Here is a 19750-nt window from a genome sequence, read left to right as displayed (position 1 = left end):
ATGGGAGGGAGGGTGACTCACCCTGCAGCTGGTTCCTGACTCTTCATCTAGTAGATTCTTGCAGTCAGAGGCCATGGTAGCATTTGGAGCCAGTGTCTACCAAGCGTAACATAGTATCTGCCGCTGTAGTTAAACCCTCAAGAATCCCATGGGTAGAGACTCACAGTTGGTGGGGGTTGGGGTAGGTACCAGTACCTGGCTTCTCTTTCTGCTTGTGAGAGTTGAACAAGTTCGAACAAGATGGGTGATAGGAAAATGGAGTTCAGAAGGTGGCGTGAGAGCAGATACATCTGACTGGCAAATGTTGTTTAACTTGGTGACTAAAAGCTTGCAGTAACTAAAAGGCTTGTGTGCGGTTTCCTCCTGACCTGATCCTCTTCCCTCCGGAATAACAGAGCAAATGGAAATGAACTTGTCTGTTATAGACAAAGCCTGATCCTTGAGCAAGCAGAGTTGCGTGTGTGTAGACAGTTCCCCATGGTGGCGGCCGTGGGGGAGCTGAGCCATGCATGCCAGCCCTTCAGAGCTCTTAGGTAAGCCACCTAGAGCTGCTGAGGAGAAGAAAGCCACAGCCCAGAGGGATTGACGGGTTCTCTCAAGATGTACACTGGGAAATTTTTCTCCTTTGTGGTGGAAGCTTGGGAGCATGGGATGAATAACCCTGAAAGTAGTAACAGTAACTAATATTTAGTGAGCACTTAATAACTAACTTAGCTATTCAATGCCAGGCAGCAAACACTTTACATCTTTACTGTGTTTCAACTCCACAATTGTTCATGTATAGAAGAGAAACTGGAACAGAGAAGTTAAATAACTTTCCTAAGATTGCACAGCAGCCAGATAGCAGAGCTGGGATTCAGAACCAGATGGTTAGGAAATGTTTTTGGATATGTGCTTGTTATGTGAGTTGCATCTTATTCCTCCAGTTAATTAGCATTGTCAGTTTAGAATTCTATCTCATCTTGTGCCTTTAGCAACTTTCAAAGGAACATTTGCAATATCAGCTGAAGCTTAAAAGCACTGTCTGAAAAGATTTATTTGTATTATTTTTGATTTTGTGTCTATGCCTATGATTGCAGGTGCCTACAGAGGCTGGGTGTGTGTGTGTGTGTGTGTGTGGTGCGTGTGTACCAGTGCAGGAGCGTGCAGAGACTGGATGTGCCTCGGCTCACTGGAGCTAGAGGGCCAGGTGGTGTGAGCTGCCGGATGAAGGTGCTGGACGCTGAACTCTGGTCTTTAGAAGAGCAGTACTGAGTGTGTGCTTTTAACCTCTGGGCCATTTCTTCAATCCCAGAAAGCATTGTTTCAACCTTTTTTTTTTTTTTTTAAAGCCATAGGCGATCTTTGTGACTGTTGGTGAATATATTAAGACTGTCTTTGGGCTGTAGAGATGGTTTAGCAGTTTAAAGCATTGGCTGCTCTTCCAGAAGTCCTGAGTTCAATTCCCAGCATCCACATGTTGGCTTACTGCTATCTATAATGGGATTTGATGCCCTCTTCTGGCATGCAGGCATATATGCAAATAGAGCACTCACGTACATAATTAAATCTTTTATAAAAAAAAAACTAGATTAAAAAAATGTCTCCTATACCAAACAAAGGGCAAAATTGGCCAAGTCAAAGAAATGTAGAGGCTTACCTAAAGCCATCAAACACAGAAATGAACATTTCTGGAACAGGAATCGAAGTGTACAGAAACAACAGTGTAGCTGGGAAGTGGCTGAGTGAGGAGAACGGGCTCCCAGCATTCCAGGCTGAGATAGAGAGCCCCCGTTTGTAGGAGGTGAAAAAGAAGTTTCAGAACTTTATAATTAAACTTGAAGGGGGAAACTTAAAAGCTACTAGAGAGGAGAGCTTTTCTTACCAACCAGTGATAGTGGACCTCATCACCTGCAGCAGGCACCAGAAGTCTTATCTGAAAAGCACTATCACTCACTAGTGAGCAGTCTTCTCTCTAGCACTGCTTCAGACAAATGGGCAGAACAGCTACATTTTAATTTCCAAGTTTTACACCTCATGGACATTTTACCAACAGGGAAAATGAAAGATAATGTGGGATGTAAGAAAATGTGAAGAATGTAAAATGGTCCAGACAGAAGGGATTTAACTGCTGACTGTCTGATAAGAGACAAAAACTTAGTAATCATAGTATTTCTTGGTTGCTGTGACAAGATATCTGAGAAGAGAAATTGAAGAGAAGCAGGTCTATTTTAGCTCAGAGTTTGAAGGGGTACAGTTGAGCAGGACGGGAAGGAGTGGCTGCAGGAACCTGATGCATCGGTTACATTGTGTCCACAGTCAGAAAGAGAGAGCAAGTGCTGGCCCTCAGCTCGCTTTCTACTTTGCTCCTATTTATTCTTGTGGAGAGTCCAGGCCACCCGATGTTGTCTGAGGAAGTGGGTGAGGTCTTGTCCCCAAGACGCCTCACCTCTCCTTTTGGTGGATTCTCTTTAATGGTGCTAATCTCTTCAACACTTCAAGCTGCTTTCACTGGACTCTTGCTTCCCACTGTAAATCTGACTGCATACTTTCTGTGACCCTGATTGAGAGCACTGAGCAGACCATACATACCCTGGCCTGATAGAATCCATTGTATGGGCATCATCTTCATGTTTCTTTGGTATTCTGGTTCCACACTCTCACCAGAGTGGCCCATTAAGTTATCTTAGCATTCTAGAGTTTCTTTGATCCATAGCTCCAAACCCTTGTACATCCTACCCATAAACCAGTTCTGAAGGTCACGAGATGAGGTCGTCACACAGCAGCCTCTCTCCTGTACTCTTGTGTACTGTGCTGGCTACTTTTCTTTTTGCTGTGACAGAACACCTCACAGAAAGCAACTCCAGGAAGAGGGAAGGTATTTTGGTCTATTTTGAGGGGGTTCAGTCCATCATGGAGGGGAGGGCATGGCAGCAGCACGGTGAGGTGATGAGTCAGGAGGCTGAGAGATGACGTGAGTGTGAGAAACCCAGCGTGCGTACACTGTCCTCCTTTTCATTATCTAGTCCGAGTCTCAGGAAACACTGTCACAGGCAAGTCTAGTCAAGTGACAGTGATTCGTTCTACAGTGAGTTTGTGTGTTTTAAGAGATCAAATCAGAACCAGGTGGTAGCAGTCCACTTGAGAGGCAGAGGCAGGAGGATCTCTGAGTTGGAGGCCAGCCTGGTCTACAGAGCAAGTTTCAGGACAGCCAGGATTACACAGAGAAACTGTGTCTCAAACAAAACAAAACAAAACAAAACAAAACAAAACAAAACAAAACACAAAACAATCAAACTAGACTATTGTTACTCAGAGTATGGTCTTCCCATCATGACTAGTCTGCCATTAATTCGTGGAGTATGCTGGAGAGAAACTTTTATAAAATTTGGACATCATTGTGACATTTTTAAGGGATGCTCTTTGAGAGTATTCAGTTCTCAGTGGCTGGGATAAAGGATTTCAGCAATTGCTGCTTCCCCAGAGGGGATGAAATGTCACAGCGGTGATGTGTGAGGTGTTGATTGAGACTGAGGTCATCAGTCTGTTTGACAGGAGGCTACTGATACTAAACAGCTGTAGGATTTGGTTGAAAACTTGAATTCTCGTCAGGCATGGTGGGAAATAGAGGCAAGAAAATTGGGAAGGAGTTCAAAGTTAGCCTCTGCTACATAGAAAGTTTGAGACCAGCCTGAGCTACATGGCATGCAGTCCCAAAACAAAAACTAAGCCAAACCTATGTGTACATGTTCAGAATTAAAGAATACCTGGTAAGTGCTAGAGGTTTCCAGTTAGCAAAGGGAAACAGGGCGGGAAAGACGTAAGGAAAAAAAGGCTTTGTCTACACGGTAGTGTTAAATGTGATGGACCGAGAAGGCGGCAATACATGCACATTTGTGGTCCCAGTAGTGAGAGTGATGGTGAGACATTTAAACTTGAACATGCATTCTGACCCGAGCTTTAGAGTCCTGGTGCAGCCTTTGCTGTCTGCTGCCGCAGAGCCAGCCGCTCACCCTGTCTCCCAGCCTGTGCACAGCTCATCGGAGGACGTCTTTACAAAGCACACACCATGACTTGTGGTCCAGTTTTCAATCACTTGCTTAATCTTCTGCCAGCGACATTGAAGACTACTTTGTTCTAATTAACTCTAGGTAGTAAAATTTCATATTTAATTTTATGTAATACAATTTCATTTATTTGGCAAATGTGTCATGAGTGAGTAAAATCTTTATTATTCTCCCCTTCATCTCTCTGTTTACCATCCCAGCATTAAGCACCTACTGCATACCTATTAAACTAAGTATGTTGGAACTAAGGAATGTAAAATACAGATGAACAGTCGTGTGTGTGTGTGTGTGTGTGTGTGTGTGTGTGTGTGTGTGTGTGTTAAAGAGGAGAGACAGTAGGTATGTATTCCAGACCACAGTCTTCATCGAGTTGGTTAAAAGATTATTTTGGATGATGCATTGCGTGGGTTCTGCAGAAGATGTAGGTGAACCTTAAACATTGGTCCGCAGGAGCAGTGGTAGCGTGAGGACTCTCTCTGCCTGGGAAAGTGGCTGCTGGACGGCTATGGGGAGGGAGGAGATAAAATTGGCCTTGCCAGTGTGCTTGCAGCCTTTCAGATATCTTTCCAGGACTTTGCCTGTAATGTGTGCAGGTCGGCTCCTCTGGCCTGGGTTTCCTTCCATAGCTGCTCTTTTGGGAGGCTGATGGCTGCCGCCTTGGGTAACGTAAGAAACACCGGCTTCAGAGTCAGACTGCTGTGGTTTTCTCCATGAGCTGACTGCTGCTTACTGAGGAGACCCTGGGAAAACTGGCTGTTTTCTCATCTATAAATGCAGAAAACCATCTGTACTTCAGCCCTCAGCTGAGTGGGATTAAACGTGAGTGTGTATAAGAGGAGGCTGGCATGTGTGCAGAGCTCAGCAACAAACAAGAAGTGATGTTCACTGGGATCTGAAGCCCATGGTGCTTCACCTCGAGTGCTCACCACTGAACTGACATGGTGTTCCCAGCCCGGGCCTGGCCTGCTTGTCAGTGAATGCGGTGTAGCAGCTTTGTTTAGGACTCTCGTGGTTTGGGAATTAGCATTTTGAGAGGGAGGTGTCTTCTTCAGCCTAACTCTCCTGAGCTTAACCTTGTGGCATTTAGTTTTATATAACTTACCCTGGTGGGACACTTAAATTATCTGGCCTTGACAGATTGTAAAAAATTTAGACTGCAGAAATTTCTTTTTGTGACGAAAACTGCAAAAGCAATATCCATAGGGATCCAGTAGGTGGCACTGCTTTCTCACTTTAGTGAGAAGAAATTGGACCAGGAATGGAATTCAAAAGTATCAACGTCTTTCAAATGAAAGAAACATAGATTGAAATCACAACTTATTGACTGAGTTTCACACATGTAATCACATAAATGGTCATCTTGAGTAGATGGCGAGGCTGACATTGTCTGAGGGACTAAGGGGCAAGAGCAAGCTTCCACATCTGTATGCGTCCTGGCACTGCATCTTTGAAATGTGGGAGCTCTGACTTATAGCCCAGTTTTCTTGGACAGTGCTTATTAACCAGTCGGGTAGCCTCCTTAGTGTTAGGTGCTGCATCTCAAAAGTCAAGAAATTCTAGTTCACGTTAGGGAACCAGGAATGGCAGCATGCACCAGTGATCTCAGCAGTTGAGAGGCCGAGGCAGGAGGGACTCAAGTTCAAAGCCAGCATGGGCTTCATCATAAGATCCTGCCTTTAAAGAAAAAGACAGAAAGTATTGGAATTATCTAGCCCAGTGCTTTCATTTCATAAATAAAGAAACCGAGGCTCAGGGAGCCTTCTGGCCTCTCAAGCTTGACATGCAAGTTAGTCCCATGCTGTCGATGATAGCTGAGGTGCAGCTGTAATTATATATGTTTTTTATTCTTTTTTTTCGGAGCTGGGGACCGAACCCAGGGCCTTGCACTTGCTAGGCAAGCGCTCTACCACTGAGCTAAATCCCCAACCCCGTGTAATTATATATGATTAGCACATCTATGGACAGTGTAATAGAATTACTGTATACTTCAGTCGGTACGGACTTGCCTCTAAGTAAGCTCGCTCCACCTTTACAGCAGTCACAGAGGAAGGCAGGACAGTCCTGCTTAGGGTTATGTGTGTTTGAAGCACAGAGGTCAAGTGACTTTCTATACCTGTGACTCACCCACCTCCATGCAGGATTGGTGCTTTTGTTCTTCCCTTCAGAAGCCTCTGGACAGACAGACCTCCATGGGCAACTGTGCCTGCCTGTTTTAATCTTTTGGAGGGTCTGTTTCCCTTTTGAGGGTGCACAACAATCCTGATGTCTGTCTCTAATACCAGGGCAGGAGCATTCGCCTGCCAGGCATGCGGTAGGTAGCCACCGTGAGAAAGCAGGCTGTGAGAGGATGAGCTAGTGTCAGATGTGGGGATTGGAGCTCATCTCTCCCTCCTGTTAGACTCTTTCCTTCTGCCCTGTGACCTGGGAAAAGGGAGTGGCTATGCTTCTTATCTTTCCAGTTGGGGGATTTCTGCCATACTTTATTTCCTTAGCTGTGAAGGGCACAGTCACTGAAGTGGACAGTGGTGGGGTAGGGGCTGGGGGAGTGGTGCTGGAACCTGGAAAACTGTAGAGGTTTTTATTTAATCAGCCTTCTAGGACTGAATGTTTGAACAGTGGCTGTTCGCTCTTGGTCATCACACTGGGTCTAACTTGATGGCAGAGGGCATCCTGCCCAGTAGTTCACAGCAGAGCACTTAGAAGTTGGGATTTCTGTCTCAGGTTCAGCCTGTGTTTGAGTGACACGGAGCTGGGCAGTGGATCATTTCTGCTTAGGCTTTTGAAAAGTTGGAAAACCTTTTCTTCTTTGTGAATATAAATGTTTTACCAATATGTATGTAAATACACCATTTGTACCATTATAGATAGTTATAAGCTACCTCGTGGGGGCTGGGAATTGAACCTGGGTCTTTTGAAAAAGTGGTAAGATGCTCTCAGCTGCTGAGCTATATCTCCAGTCCTGAAAAATTGGAGAACCTTTCAAAGTTGTTCTTGTATGTATTTCAGTCAATCATTGTATGTGTCCGTGTGCGCTAGCACATGCACACTTGCATGCACATACACACGTGTGCACACACAGACACTAATAGACAAAACATAGGCTGGAAAGATGCTCAGGGCTGTTTGCTGCCTGTGTTATTCTGATCATGCAAACACGGGTGAGCTTGTTTTGGAACCATCCTTAATCCACTGCTGCATCAGGCAGGGGTGGGACTTTGAAAACTCCCAGTGCTGGCCTCATTGCCAAGCCCTTTAAATGTCAGGCAGTATACCAGATACGGTGTGTATGTTCGTTTAATGTGGAGCAGCTCCATGAGACAGCCATTTTTCAGTGGATGAACAAAGCACCTCAGAAGAAATTAACAGACTGTGGACTCAGGACTGCACAGGTAGGCAGTAGGCTTTTCATTTGACTCTGGTCTGACTCACTTAGCCACATGGTGTCTGCGTTTCCTCCCACTTCAGATTGTGTGTCAGAGTCCCAGGCCTATAGTTTCACATTTAATTAGAGCTGTCCACTAGCGGTGCAGAGAGCTGGAGGAGAGCACTCAGGCCAGTGCCGTGTTAGGCTGACGAGGTATTACTGGAGAGGAGACATGCTGGGAACTCAAGCCGTCAACCCACCCAGGTCCACTAAAGTCACACCCATTAGTCACTGTATTTGGCCTCCCTCTGGCTCCCCACTCCCCTTTTTTCTTGGATCAAATTAACTTTTTTGACAGATGTTTGGAAAATAGTCTTATCCTGTAATTTATATTTATAAATCCTTCTGCTACAGTGTGGTCCCCATTCTCTGCCTTCATTGAAGCCAGAAAATAACCTGGGAAAAGGCCACATTTCCTGTTATGAATTTGGAGGCTCTTGTCTTTTTAGCATACTTTTTGAGCTTTTGAGAATTCTAGACCAGGAGATGGAAAGCCAAGCGTGATACTTCATCGAGATGCTCTCGCTTCTTTAGAGGTGGTCACCATTAGTTTGAGGTTTGTCCGCCCCAGACTCAGAGCTGAGCCTTTTGTCTGTTTAAAAATCCTTATTCTCTTTTAGATTAGATTTGGAATGAGGACATTCTTAACTCTGAAAGTCAGTGCAGTTCAAGCTTCTCTACAGGCTGGCAGCCCCTTACTCTGTCCAGTGATGACAGTTAGCCACTGCCACTGCTGCACACGCTCCTTCTCCCTCACGGCTGCTGTCCTTTCCCGGTTACAGTAGATTCTGTAAGTACTCTTTCTGCCTTTAATGTAGAAGCTCCCATGTGTGCTTGCCTGTGTGTGTCTTTGTGTGTCTATGTATACACATGTGCATGTATAGGTATGGATGCTAGTGTCTTATTTCACTGTTCTCTCCATTATTGTTGTCATCATCAGGGACCCAGTCTCTCACTGAACCCAGAGTTCATTGGTTTGGCTAGGCTGGCAGTGATCCACCTACCTCAGCACCCCGAGACCTGTTACAGACACAGGCAGCTGTGCCTGGCTTCCACTGAACAAGACCTCATGCATGCCCAGCCAGCACTTACTGGCCAGGGGTCTCCCCAGCCCTATGTCTCACTTGCATGGTCTCAGAATCTAGTGTTTTCTCTGCTTGGTGCACATTTTTCCAGGAATGAATGAAGTCCACTTGAGTCATATTCCTTTTGCGTCTGCTCGGCCCTGCTATAAATAGACATCACACTCCAGAGATGGCCACCCAGCAGGACCCTCCTGTCCTTCTGGAAGTAGTAACGCTGAGACCCTTACTCTACTTTCTGTTGTAGTGTTTATAGTTGTGATGTCTTTAAAAGTGAGAACAAGCACCTTTCTTGTTGCTTTGAGTATTTTTTAAAAAGCAGTGGTGTCTGTGCTAGGATTCACGTGTTTTTGCTTACAGTGCTGTTCTTATTACACAGTGCTCCTCACTGTTTCAAGAGAGGGAGGAAAAGCATGTCTGAAACTATGGCCAGATTGGGGGCAGGAGGGTGTTCATATTGAGTTCAGTGTCTGAGGAGAGGTCTCCCCCTCCCTCTTTAACGGCTCAGCATCTGGGCTTCATCAGAGCCGGGCAGAGGGTGTCCAAGGCCTGCAGATGCTTAGCAGAGACACTTGCCGTTCTCCTCAGTTTCAACTTGGCCAGCACTTGAAAGCGCATTAGTGTCCATGCAAATGTGCACATGGGACCCAGGCTGTCTGTGGATTCAGCAGGTAGCCATCGCATGCATATTGTAACCCACATACTGTAACCATAGAAAGGACACTTCCCCATCTATGGGACAAGCCACCAGCTTTGTTCTGTGTCTTTTTGTTCTTGCCCATCTGATTTCTTATTCTGTCCTGGTTGGTGAGACTGGGCTGTGCGAAGCTCACTTGCCACGAAAAGACAGTGTGCGGACATCGGTGCTCGCTTACACTGGAGACCTACAGTGGTGCTTACGCTGGCCTCAGGCTCTGCCAGACTCTGGTTCTCCTTAGCACACTGTATCCGAACTTGTAAAACTTTATTTGTGTGCTGGTGTATGTGTGTTTGTGTGTGTGTGTGTGTGTGTCTGTGTGTGTGTGTGTGTGTGTGTGTCTGTATGTGTATCTGTGTGTGTGTGTCTGTGTGTGTGTGTCTGTATGTGTATCTGTGTGTGTCTGTGTGTGTGTCTGTGTGTGTGTGTCTGTGTGTGTATGTGTGTGTGTCTCTGTGTGTGTCTCTGTGTGTGTGTGTCTGTATGTGTGTGTGTGTGTGTCTCTGTGTGTCTCTGTGTGTGTCTCTGTGTGTGTATGTGTGTGTGTGTGTGCATGTGTGTGTGTGTGCATGTGTGTGTGTTTGTGTGTGTGTTAGGTTCTGCAGAGCTTGGAGTTTCAGGTGCTTTTGAGGTTTGACCTGGTGCTAGGAGTACAACTCTGGTCCTTTTAGCAACCCCTCCTCCCAAGTCTCCCCGAAAGGCTCCTTCCTGCCCAACTGGACTTTGGTCAGGTGCTTCAGAGACTGGTGCACCCTCCTGGCCCAAATTGAGCAGGCTTTCTCCTGTCTCCCACTGTGATCCTTAGTCCAATAGTAATCCCCGTCTTCGCCCAGGTCACAGGGTTGTCCTCCAGCGCCCCTTTCTCTTTGAACCAGTACTGATGGAGCCTGCCAGTGTCTACCATGGGTCTCTTTTCCCTCATTTCTAAGATGGTAATGCAATTTCTTGTTTCAAATCTAGGCAGTAGCATCTCTGTCTTCAATAGTTAATGGCTTGCAATGGCTTGCCAAGATCTGATTTTTTCTTTCTAAACCCTTTTAAAACATTTTCTCATGGCAAAATTTGTTCTTATCACTTAGACCCATTTCACCAGGACAGTTCTTCTTATGCTCCCATGATACCTAGCATTTCCCTCAGCACCCTTACTGTGATGTCCTGGTTGCCTGTTGTCTCATCTCTTTTTGTCTGACCACCATGTGTATGAAGCCAGGGCAAGTGTCTGCCTCTGGTATAGCCTATTGCTGGTATAGCACTGCTCCTGGCCTGTAGTCATGGCTTAACAAATGCTTGCTGAGAGTGGATGGTGGTCTATGGTGGGGACCCCTGGAGGAGTCCTGATGGAGTGGACTGCTTGGTCATCAGCAATTGTGAAGCTTCTTTCCTAGAATTCAATCTGTTTTACTCAGTGGTTTCTGACCATTTCTTGTAGACACTTGTTTCCAAATTATTATCACACTGTAATGGGAGTTCTTTTTCAGCTTCCAGATGTACTTTTTTGTTCAATTTTCCACAATTTCATTAACTACATAGTTGTCTCTAGTGAGGTTTTCTCTCTCTCCCCCTCTTTCCCTTCTTCTCTCCCTCCCTCCCTTCCTTCATCTGCTCATTCACGCAGCCACCAGGTCCTTTGAAACAACTCTGGTCTGCCTAGCTTCTTTTCCATCTCCATTCTATAATCCAGCCAGCTGCCTCTAGACAGCTAGATTCCTGTATCGGTTCCTGTGGACTCTGCTGCTCCTGTCTGCTCTGTCTTGCTCACCACATCCTTTTAATCACACCATGGCATACTTTATTTCTTTGCTTAAAAGTTATATAGAGTAAATTGTCATCTGCTCTGTGTGTCCCATTCCGACTCCCTGCATTGTGCTCCACCCTAGCTTCAGTCCCTGTCCCTCCCTCCCCACCCTTTCTTTCCCACTGCTGCAGAGTCAGAGCTCTCAGTACATGCAGTATGTGTGTGTGTATGTATGTACTTTTGTGTGTCTCTCTGTGTGGCATATGTACATGTTTGTGTGTGTATACAAACATAGCTGCTCCTAAAATAGCTATGTTTTGAATTCACAGACAGCCTGGGTCCCATGTGCACATTTGCATGGACTAATGTGCTTTCCAGAGCTGGCCAGGTTGAAACTGAGAAATGGCAAGTGTCTCTGGCGAGGCCGAGTGCCTTCCCAGTCACTCTCCACCTCATGTTCTGAGCCATCTTCCTGCCCCTGGACTTTTATAACAGTCAACCAACTGTAGTTGCTCATTGTGCCTCTGCCAGCTCCTCACATGAGTCCTTCCAAAGTAACCTTTATTATATACAGCTCCATAGTCACACTGCAGTGTTAGAAACCCTTCCTGAGACTTTGATGCCTATAAGTTGTCTGCATTTTTGGCCTGGTGTCAGGGCTCCCAACCTACTTACTCAGCCGTGTCTCCCATCACTTTCATCGCCAGAGTTCCAAATAATTTCCATGTCCCTGAAGCTGAACAAATCAGGACACTATTTGATTTTGTCTGAATGCAGCTTATGTCCCCCGCTGCCCTGCTTTGGCTGAAGGTGTGCAGTCTAGGTGGGCCTTTCCTTCCTGCCATTCAGCTTCTCAGGACCACTGAACCCACTCCAAAGACTGCCAGCCCCGCAGCCTTAGATGATCTGTGCTTGCCGGATGGAATCCTCACCACATCAGAACCCCTGTGTAGCTTCTTCGACTTTAAGCTGTTCTTATGACTCCTGTATTTATTTATTTCATCTGGCCCTTTAACTGGCATACATGCTTTCTGAGGATAGTGAGAAACAAGCCTAATGTTGTTTGTGTATTAGGTGTTTAATACACCTAATTAATGAGTAAAGGAACATGTAAACTGATTGGCTTTACAAATACTCATCTTACCAAGAGAATTCTTTTCTTTCTTCCTTCCTTTCTTTCCTTTTAAAAAATATTATTTATTTATTTATTTTAATTTTTTCAAGACGGGATCTTATTATGTAGCTCTGGCTGTCCTGGAACTTACTATGTAGACCAGGCTGGCCCCAAACCTCACAGAGACTCAGCTGCCTCTGCCTCCCACATGCTAGGATTAAAGGCGTGTGTCACCATGCCAGCAAGTGGGCTATTTCATATTGCTTTTGTATTTGAAAGGATGATGAGCGCTAAGACAGCTCATGTTTTTCAAGGTGACCTTGCTGGGGGTAGTAACATAGCTTACATTTTGTGTGCTCTGTAAACCAACAATAATTTGTTTTTACATTTTCAAGAATCTGAAAGAGGAAGCAAGTAAGAGTGTGCTCCAGATATGACAGGTATCTGCAAAGCTGAAACACAGAGTTTTGGCTGTGCCCCATGACCCCAGCTTCAGTACTGGGGATCCAACTCAGGCCTCATCTGCCACTTAACTGTATTCCCAGCCTCAAAAATACCCTCTGACCCTTTATGGAAGAAATCCACTGACCACTAATCTAGAAATACACCTGATCTGCCTGAGCGGCTGCTGCTGGAGATGTGGAACTGTCTGCTTCCCTAACAGTCTACTAGACCCTCTCCAGGCAGAGAGATTCCCTCTGGAAGGAAATCCTTAGGCCTGGCTTCAGAAGGGTTTTGAGTGGTGTGCAAATCTTTCCTGGGCTCTTTGGTACTTGGCACTATCTCCCACAGATAGCCAGATACAAACGAGCCAGTTCTTTCCATTAGAACCCTCACCAGAGCCTGGCAGATTGCACAGTGGTCAGTTAGTTGTCCAGAGTGAGTCTCTTGGCATGTTTGAAGAATGTTAATTGCTAAGTGCAGGCTGAAGTCAAAGGGCTTCATAATGTCCTTAAGCTGCTTTAAATGTCCGTAGCCTGAGAATTTTTGAACCAGAAAAGGTCTGGGAGATCACCGAGTTTACCATGGTCCTTAAGAGCAGGGGCTGTGAGCCAGACTGTGTGGCTCTTCCCCTTAATCCCCCTGTGTCTCAGTTTCTTCACCTTTAAAGTGGGGCTAAGAATAGCACCATTGGGCTTGTGAGTATCAGCAGCAAGTGTGAGCGTTTCCCACAGCCACATTTGACTGGCAGCACTGGCTCTGAAACAGGACTCTCTGCATAAGCGTTCTTGTTTCATTGATGCTTTTAGTAGTTGTCTCATTTTATAGTTACAGATACTGAGGATGAGAGGAGCTAAACGATTTTCTTCCTTACCTGATGGGCAGAGTAGGCTAAAGCCTGGCTGCAGCCTTTCAGTTCAGTGTTCCCTCCCTGTTACCAGTGTTGCTTGTAGGTATGTGTTTAACACATGTAGATTTAAATTGTGTGTGTGTTCACTCGTGAGTGGGGTTATATGTGCATATGCATGTGGAGTCCAGAGATTGATACCAGGGTCTTCCTCAGTCAGTTTTCATCTTATCTTTTGAGTCAAGGTCTGTCACTAAACTTAGTGCTCACAGATTCAGGTAGGCTGGCTGGCCAGAAAACCTCCCGGATCCTCCTGTTGCTGCTTTACTTGTGCTGGCATTAACAAATCCACATGGCTGCACCAGGCTTTTACACCAGCAGTAGGCGAGCATTTCCTGGCTCAACCATCCTCATGGCTCCTTATTTTACTTTGTATACAGAGGTCACCCAAGCTGGCCTTACGCTTCAAGTTCTGTCTCCGCCTCCTAAGTGATGGGGTTTCAATTAGTTACTGTGTCACCATAGCTGGCTTGAATGGCTAAAAAAAATATTAAATTTACTTATTTTACTTTATGCGTATGGATATTTTGCAAGCTTGCATTTATGTACAATACAGATGTGCCGGCTGGATTCCCTGGAACTCGGGTTATAGATGTTTGTAAGCCAACCATGTGGGCACTAGAAATCAAATCCAGGTCCTCTACAAGAGCAGCAAGTACTCTTAACTCCTGGGCTTACTGCTCCAGCCCCTGGATGATCTTTAATAACTACAAAAAACACATGGCAGCTTTTTAGATGAAATAAGAAAATGAAGTTATTTTCTAGCATAGTCTCCTGTCTGTCCAGTTTCTCCTTATCTTCTCGCCATCATGCTAAGGGCATTATTTCATGGCCAGGTCTTTTAAGATTGAAGAGCTGCTCATGTACCTGCTGTCTATCAAGTTGACAAGCACTTTATTATCCTAAAGAAAACCCAGGGGGCTGGAGTGATAGCTCAGTGGTTGAGAATGCTTCCTGCTTTTACTTACAGAGGATGTGAGTTCGGTTCCCAAGTCAGATAGCTTACAACTGTTTATAACTCCAGCTCCAGACCCAGTGTCGTCTTCTGCATGCACCTGCACTCACATGCACACAAACACATAGACATCAGTAAAAGTTAATTGTAAAGAAAACTAGGTATGTCAGTGTGCCTTTCTCCATGCCCCACCTCCAGTAGCTCTCAGTCTGCTTTCGGTCTTTACAGATTCACGTATTCTGTATGTTCCATATCAGTGGGTTCACACAGTGTGTGATATTCCATGTCAGTGGGTTCACACAGTGTGTGATATTCCATGTCAGTGGGTTCACACAGTGTGTGATCTTTTGGGTTTAGCAGTTTTCATTTAGCATGTTTTTATATTTGCATATTATCTACATATTATATATAGCACTTAATCTTTCTGAGGATGTACCCCACTTTCTTTATCCATTAGCCTTGGATGGACATTTGGGTTGTTCTGTCCTTTGACTATGATAACATTTGAGGGCAAATTCTTGCTTGAGTGCCTGTGTTCAGCTCTTTTTGGTAAGAACCTGGGAGTAAGATTGTTATTGCCAGGCAGTGGTGGAGATTGCTTTTCATTTTTAATCTCAGCAGGTCGATCTCTGTGAGTTTGAAGCTAGCCTGGTGTACAATGTGAGTTCCAGGACAGCCAGGACTGTTACACAGAGAAACCCTGTCTGGAAAATGCAAAACAAAACAAGACAAAATAAAACATTGTTATTCTCTAGTTCTAGCTTTTAACATTTTGAGACATCATGGAACTTGTCCTCTGTGATGTTTTGTGTATGTTTGGCCCAGGGAGTGGCACTACTAGGAGGTGTGGCCTTGTTGGAGTAGGTAGGTGTATCACTGTGGGTACGAGCTTAAGACCCTCACCCTAGCTGCCTAGAAATCAGTATTTTGCTAGCAGCCTTCAGATGAAGATGTAGAACCCTCAGTTCCTCCTGTACCATGCTGCCACTGTGATGATAATGGTCTGAACCTCTGAACCTGTAAACCAGCCCCAATTAAATGTTGTCCTTATGAGAGTTACCTTGGTCATGGTCTGTTCACAGCAGTAAAACCCTAACTAAGACATCCTCCTTGGTGGCAACAACGCTGATCTGTAAGGGTTCTAGTTCTTCTGTGTCTTGTTAGTGCAGGCTGTTAATAATTATTATATTGTTACAGTGTCCTCATGGGGATGAAGTGACTCTTCACTGGCCTTCCCTTGAGTTTCTCTAGCACCAGCGCTGCTGGTCACCCGGTTGTTCCAACACTGTCTGCTGAGGAGGAGCTTATTTCTGCCTTGCATAGCCCTGGTACCTTGCTGTTGGTATGTTGTGTTGGTTGATCACACATACTCAGGTTTAATCTCTACACTTCAGTCTGCTTTGTTCCTTCCTTTCGTTGGCCATCCTCCGGCCTTACCATCTTGTTTTGATTGCTACTGCCTTCCGGTAAGTTTTGAAATCAGACAGTTTAAGTCTTCTTTTGCTCTTTTCAATCTCTTTGTTATCTGTCAGCCTCTTCTGAGTCTATGGGAATTGAAAATTGGCTTTTCTATTTCTGTAGAAAAGGCAGATGGGATTTCGGTAGAGAGGTGTTGAATCTGTGAATGGCCTCGGACATTGTTGCTGCCTTGACAGTTTCCAGAACATGAGATGTTTTCCATTTTATTTTGTTCCAATTTGGGTATACTTTGTATTTCTTGCCTAATTGTTCTGGCTAGAACTTAGTTTGGATTATGAGCTAGATTTTTTTTTTTCCATTTTTCGAAGCTGAGTGTATGAATGGCCCACATTTTGCTTGTCCTCTGTCTGTGAACTGTTGGGTTATTTCCACCCATTAGCAGTTGTGAATAAGGCTACTGTGCCCACAGATACACAAATCCTTTCTTTCTTGGGGATATATCCAGGAACACTTGCCAGAGTACATGAATCATCCTTCCAATATGCTGATAGATTAGTTTTGCTAATATTTTATGGAAGATTTCAGTGTATATGTGTATTTATAAAGTATAGTAGCATAAGGTTTCCTGATGCTATTTCATTTGGCTTTGAGTGGTATTGATCTCATAGTGACTTTAAAAGTCCCTTCTATCCCCTCCTTTCTCCCCTTTGAGCTGCATTGGTATTATTATTAATATTATTTTAAATAATTATAGGGTTGACTAGTCAAGTATGCCTGCCTCCACACTTTTAAACTTTTATATTTAGTTCTCCTGATAGTCTTATGATTACCGATTTAACTTCTTTATGTATGAAAAGTCTGTTTTGATTTTCTGTTTCTTCTTGAGTCATTTTTGGTAGCTCATGTATTCCTAGAAATTTTTACCCTTTTCCGAAACGTCCACATGGAATTCCATAGTGGCTGTGTTAACTTACATTCCTTTTACCTCATATCCTTGCCAGTATTTATTATTAATTAAAAAGTCTATGTTTTGGTCATAGCAGATACTTAGTGTTTGCTTGCCTCTTGTTTTAGGAATATTAACTTTTCTTATAACATTTATGAGGTATGCCCAACTGTCATTTCTGGGGTTCAGAGAAAGCAGTTGTCTAAGAAGGTATTGGTGACAGTCACAGACCTGGCACATTAAGGGTTTGAAAGAATCATGATAGTCTGAGTCCGGAGTCTTTTTCAGGGCCCCAGGTAGCTCAGACTGGCCTTAGACTTACTATGTAGCTAAGGATGACCCTGCACGCCCTAACCTTCTGGCTCCACCCACTGAGTGACAGGGTTATGCATAGGCCACCACATCCTGTTTTCTGAGTGGTGCTAATGGAATCCAGGGCTTTGCACATGCTGTGCAGACACCCGATCAATGGCTGCAACCTCAATGCCAGTCTTCTGTTAACTACAATTCATACTGCCTTCCTTAAGTAACAGAGATACCTGCCTTATTCCTATGTCACTGTGCTATTTTCTTGGTGCTTGTGTGGGTGGGAACACGGTTTCTTTTTTCTTTTCTTTTCTTTTTTTTTTTTTTTTTTTTTTTCAGAGCTGGGGACTGAACCCAGGGCCTTGCGCTTACTAGGCAAGCGCTCTACCACTGAGCTAAATCCCCAACCCCAAGGAACACGGTTTCTTATATTCCCAAGTAGGACTTGGGCATCCAGAGACAGCATGATGTTGGGACTCAGCCTAGTGGAAAGACTAGCACACCCTTTTGCAGTCACATAGTGACCTGAAGGACTCTGAACCGTCCTTTGGAAGTTAACCACAGTCCTCAACCAGAACTGTTTGGTTCTGTGGGAACAGTGAGAAGGAATTGATTTTTAAATCCACTTATCTGAAAGGTTTGATGGCGACTCCCCCAAGATTATACTTTTTGGGTCTCTAACATTTTAAGTGGACCCAGGTCTTTGATATGTCATATCCTGAGAGAGGCAAATATGTTTGGTTGATCTGTGCATAGATTCTGTTTCTTTTGTTTACTTTCTTCACCATTGTCTTTCAGGCTCATCCAAATGCACAGAAGAACCTCCTTCAGGTGGACCAGAACTGTGTTCGCAATTCCTATGATGTGTTTTCTTTGCTGCGGTAAGAAACTCCTTGGAGTCTCCTGGATTTGGATACAGGTCTCACTTGTACATCTGTGGTGCTGAGGTGTGAGGGAACGTGTTAGGGCTTGAGAAGCCAGCACTCAGGCTTAGCATTTTTTAGTAAAAGCTCCATAAATTCTCTTGTTCCAGTGATTTAAGTTTATCTCCTTGACAAAATCTTTGAAAAGCCATTTCCTCTCCTTGGATAGTGGGGAGAGCAGCTGAAAGTGCAGACCTTAAAACAGAGCACGTGGCCCTCGCTGGTCTGCAGAGCATGGACATAACCGGAGCTTATCAACGATGCTGCCCCAGGAGAGCCCACCAACAGTCCTAGGCGTGGCTTAGGCTTTTGGCTTGCTTGTCATCTTAAGAGGCCTATGTGACAGGCCAAAGGAGCTTTGCAGATATCCAAGGCTCAGAGGCTTAAATGCCCCAGCTCTCTGTATGGATTTGAATGTATATGAAATGCTTGGGATTAATTTTGAAAGATTTAAAAATTTAGCTTCAGTTTAGCATGTGGTAGATTATCAGGGGCATTTCCCAGGGGACATTTCCAAGTATAGTCAGTGCAACACTCAGCCTTTGTTCAGCTCAGAGTGCTAGTGGAAATTTGACTTGGGTAGCATTTTTCTAATGTTTACTTAACACATCATAAATTTTAGAGCATTACATATCCTCTATAGATCTTCTAGTGGAAGAATCCAGAAGGATTCATGAAGAATGGTTATTTTATAAACATTATACAAGTGGCCTTTCCTTTGTGAGCCTTGAATCGTATATTTGATGACATAGAGTTTGGTTATGTGACTTGTGAAAATTACTCTTGTGGGACAACAACCCTAAAGCTGCCACATATGCTTGATGACCTTATGTGTCTGAGAGGTATCTTCAGTTTGACTGCTTGGGATGTGTAAACAGATAGGGTTTACTAATTGAATGAATATTCTTTTGAGTCTGTTGAATTGGGGGTGTAATAAGTGATGAGTAGAGTGTCCAGGAATAGTTGACATGTGAATAAACTGCTCAATTTCCTGACCTCTGTTTTCCTTAGTAAAATGATAGAAAGAGCATTTTCTAAAAAGGTATTTTCTAAGTATGAGATTATATGATCTTATATATAATCTTATATATGATCTTATATAAAACAATAGAACTAGAAGAAAAATCCCCAACTAAGAGAAAAGGAGGCACTTGGGATAGTTAACAGAGAGGAGAGGATGTGCTAAAGGGTGCTGAAAGCTCTAAGCTATGCAGAAGAATAGGAGAGAAAGAGATGTGTTACCATGGGAAAGGCAGTGAGTAGGGCTGCAGGTGTAGCTCAGTGGAAAAGCACTCATCATGTGTGAGGTACAGAGTTCAATCCCCAGAAGCTCCAATTGTCCTGCTTACTCTGGTTCACTTAACTCTTCAGGTTCTTGTGGGAGAAGTGGTGTTCAGTTGTATTGTTTATAGGTTTTTTTTAAAAGAATTACCATTGTAATTCATTGCTACAAAACAATGTAGACTCACTTTTGGGTGTGGGGTGTGTGTGTGTGTGTGTGTGTGTGTGTGTGTCTGTGCATGTACACACGAGTACACACATGTAGGAGGAATATGCACATACAGAGGTCAGAGTAAGACACTGAATGTTTTACTCTATCACTTTCCACCTTACTTGAGGCAGGATCTCTCACAGCCTTTCATCTCTGCCAGGCTTGTTGGTTAGTGAGCTCCTGGGATCTTTCTTTTCTTCCTCACTACTGTGGTTACATCCTGTTAGCTGAGACCTCTTGCCAGCCCCAAGACTCAGTTTTTC

At 44.4% G+C, this 19750-nt stretch overlaps 1 protein-coding gene across 5 annotated transcripts in view; it reads left to right on the top strand.

The window, feature by feature from the left end:
• The window catches only part of Uvrag (UV radiation resistance associated), a 257835-nt gene that overhangs the window by 59378 nt on the left and 178707 nt on the right, over positions 1–19750 (top strand). For 4 of the 5 annotated variants that reach the window (NM_001401542.1, XM_039113238.2, NM_001107536.1 and 1 more), the window contains exon 6: positions 17871–17953. In NM_001401542.1, coding sequence (NP_001388471.1) covers positions 17871–17953 — 83 coding nt within the window. Of the gene's footprint in view, positions 1–17870; positions 17954–19750 lie in introns of those variants that run through there. The other variant, XM_039113251.2, reaches the window with a different exon arrangement.

The sequence above is a fragment of the Rattus norvegicus genome, chromosome 1 (assembly GCF_036323735.1).
Source record: "Rattus norvegicus strain BN/NHsdMcwi chromosome 1, GRCr8, whole genome shotgun sequence".
Classification (NCBI taxonomy): Eukaryota; Metazoa; Chordata; class Mammalia; order Rodentia; family Muridae; genus Rattus; species Rattus norvegicus.
This window is presented reverse-complemented; position numbering and strand designations above follow the sequence as displayed.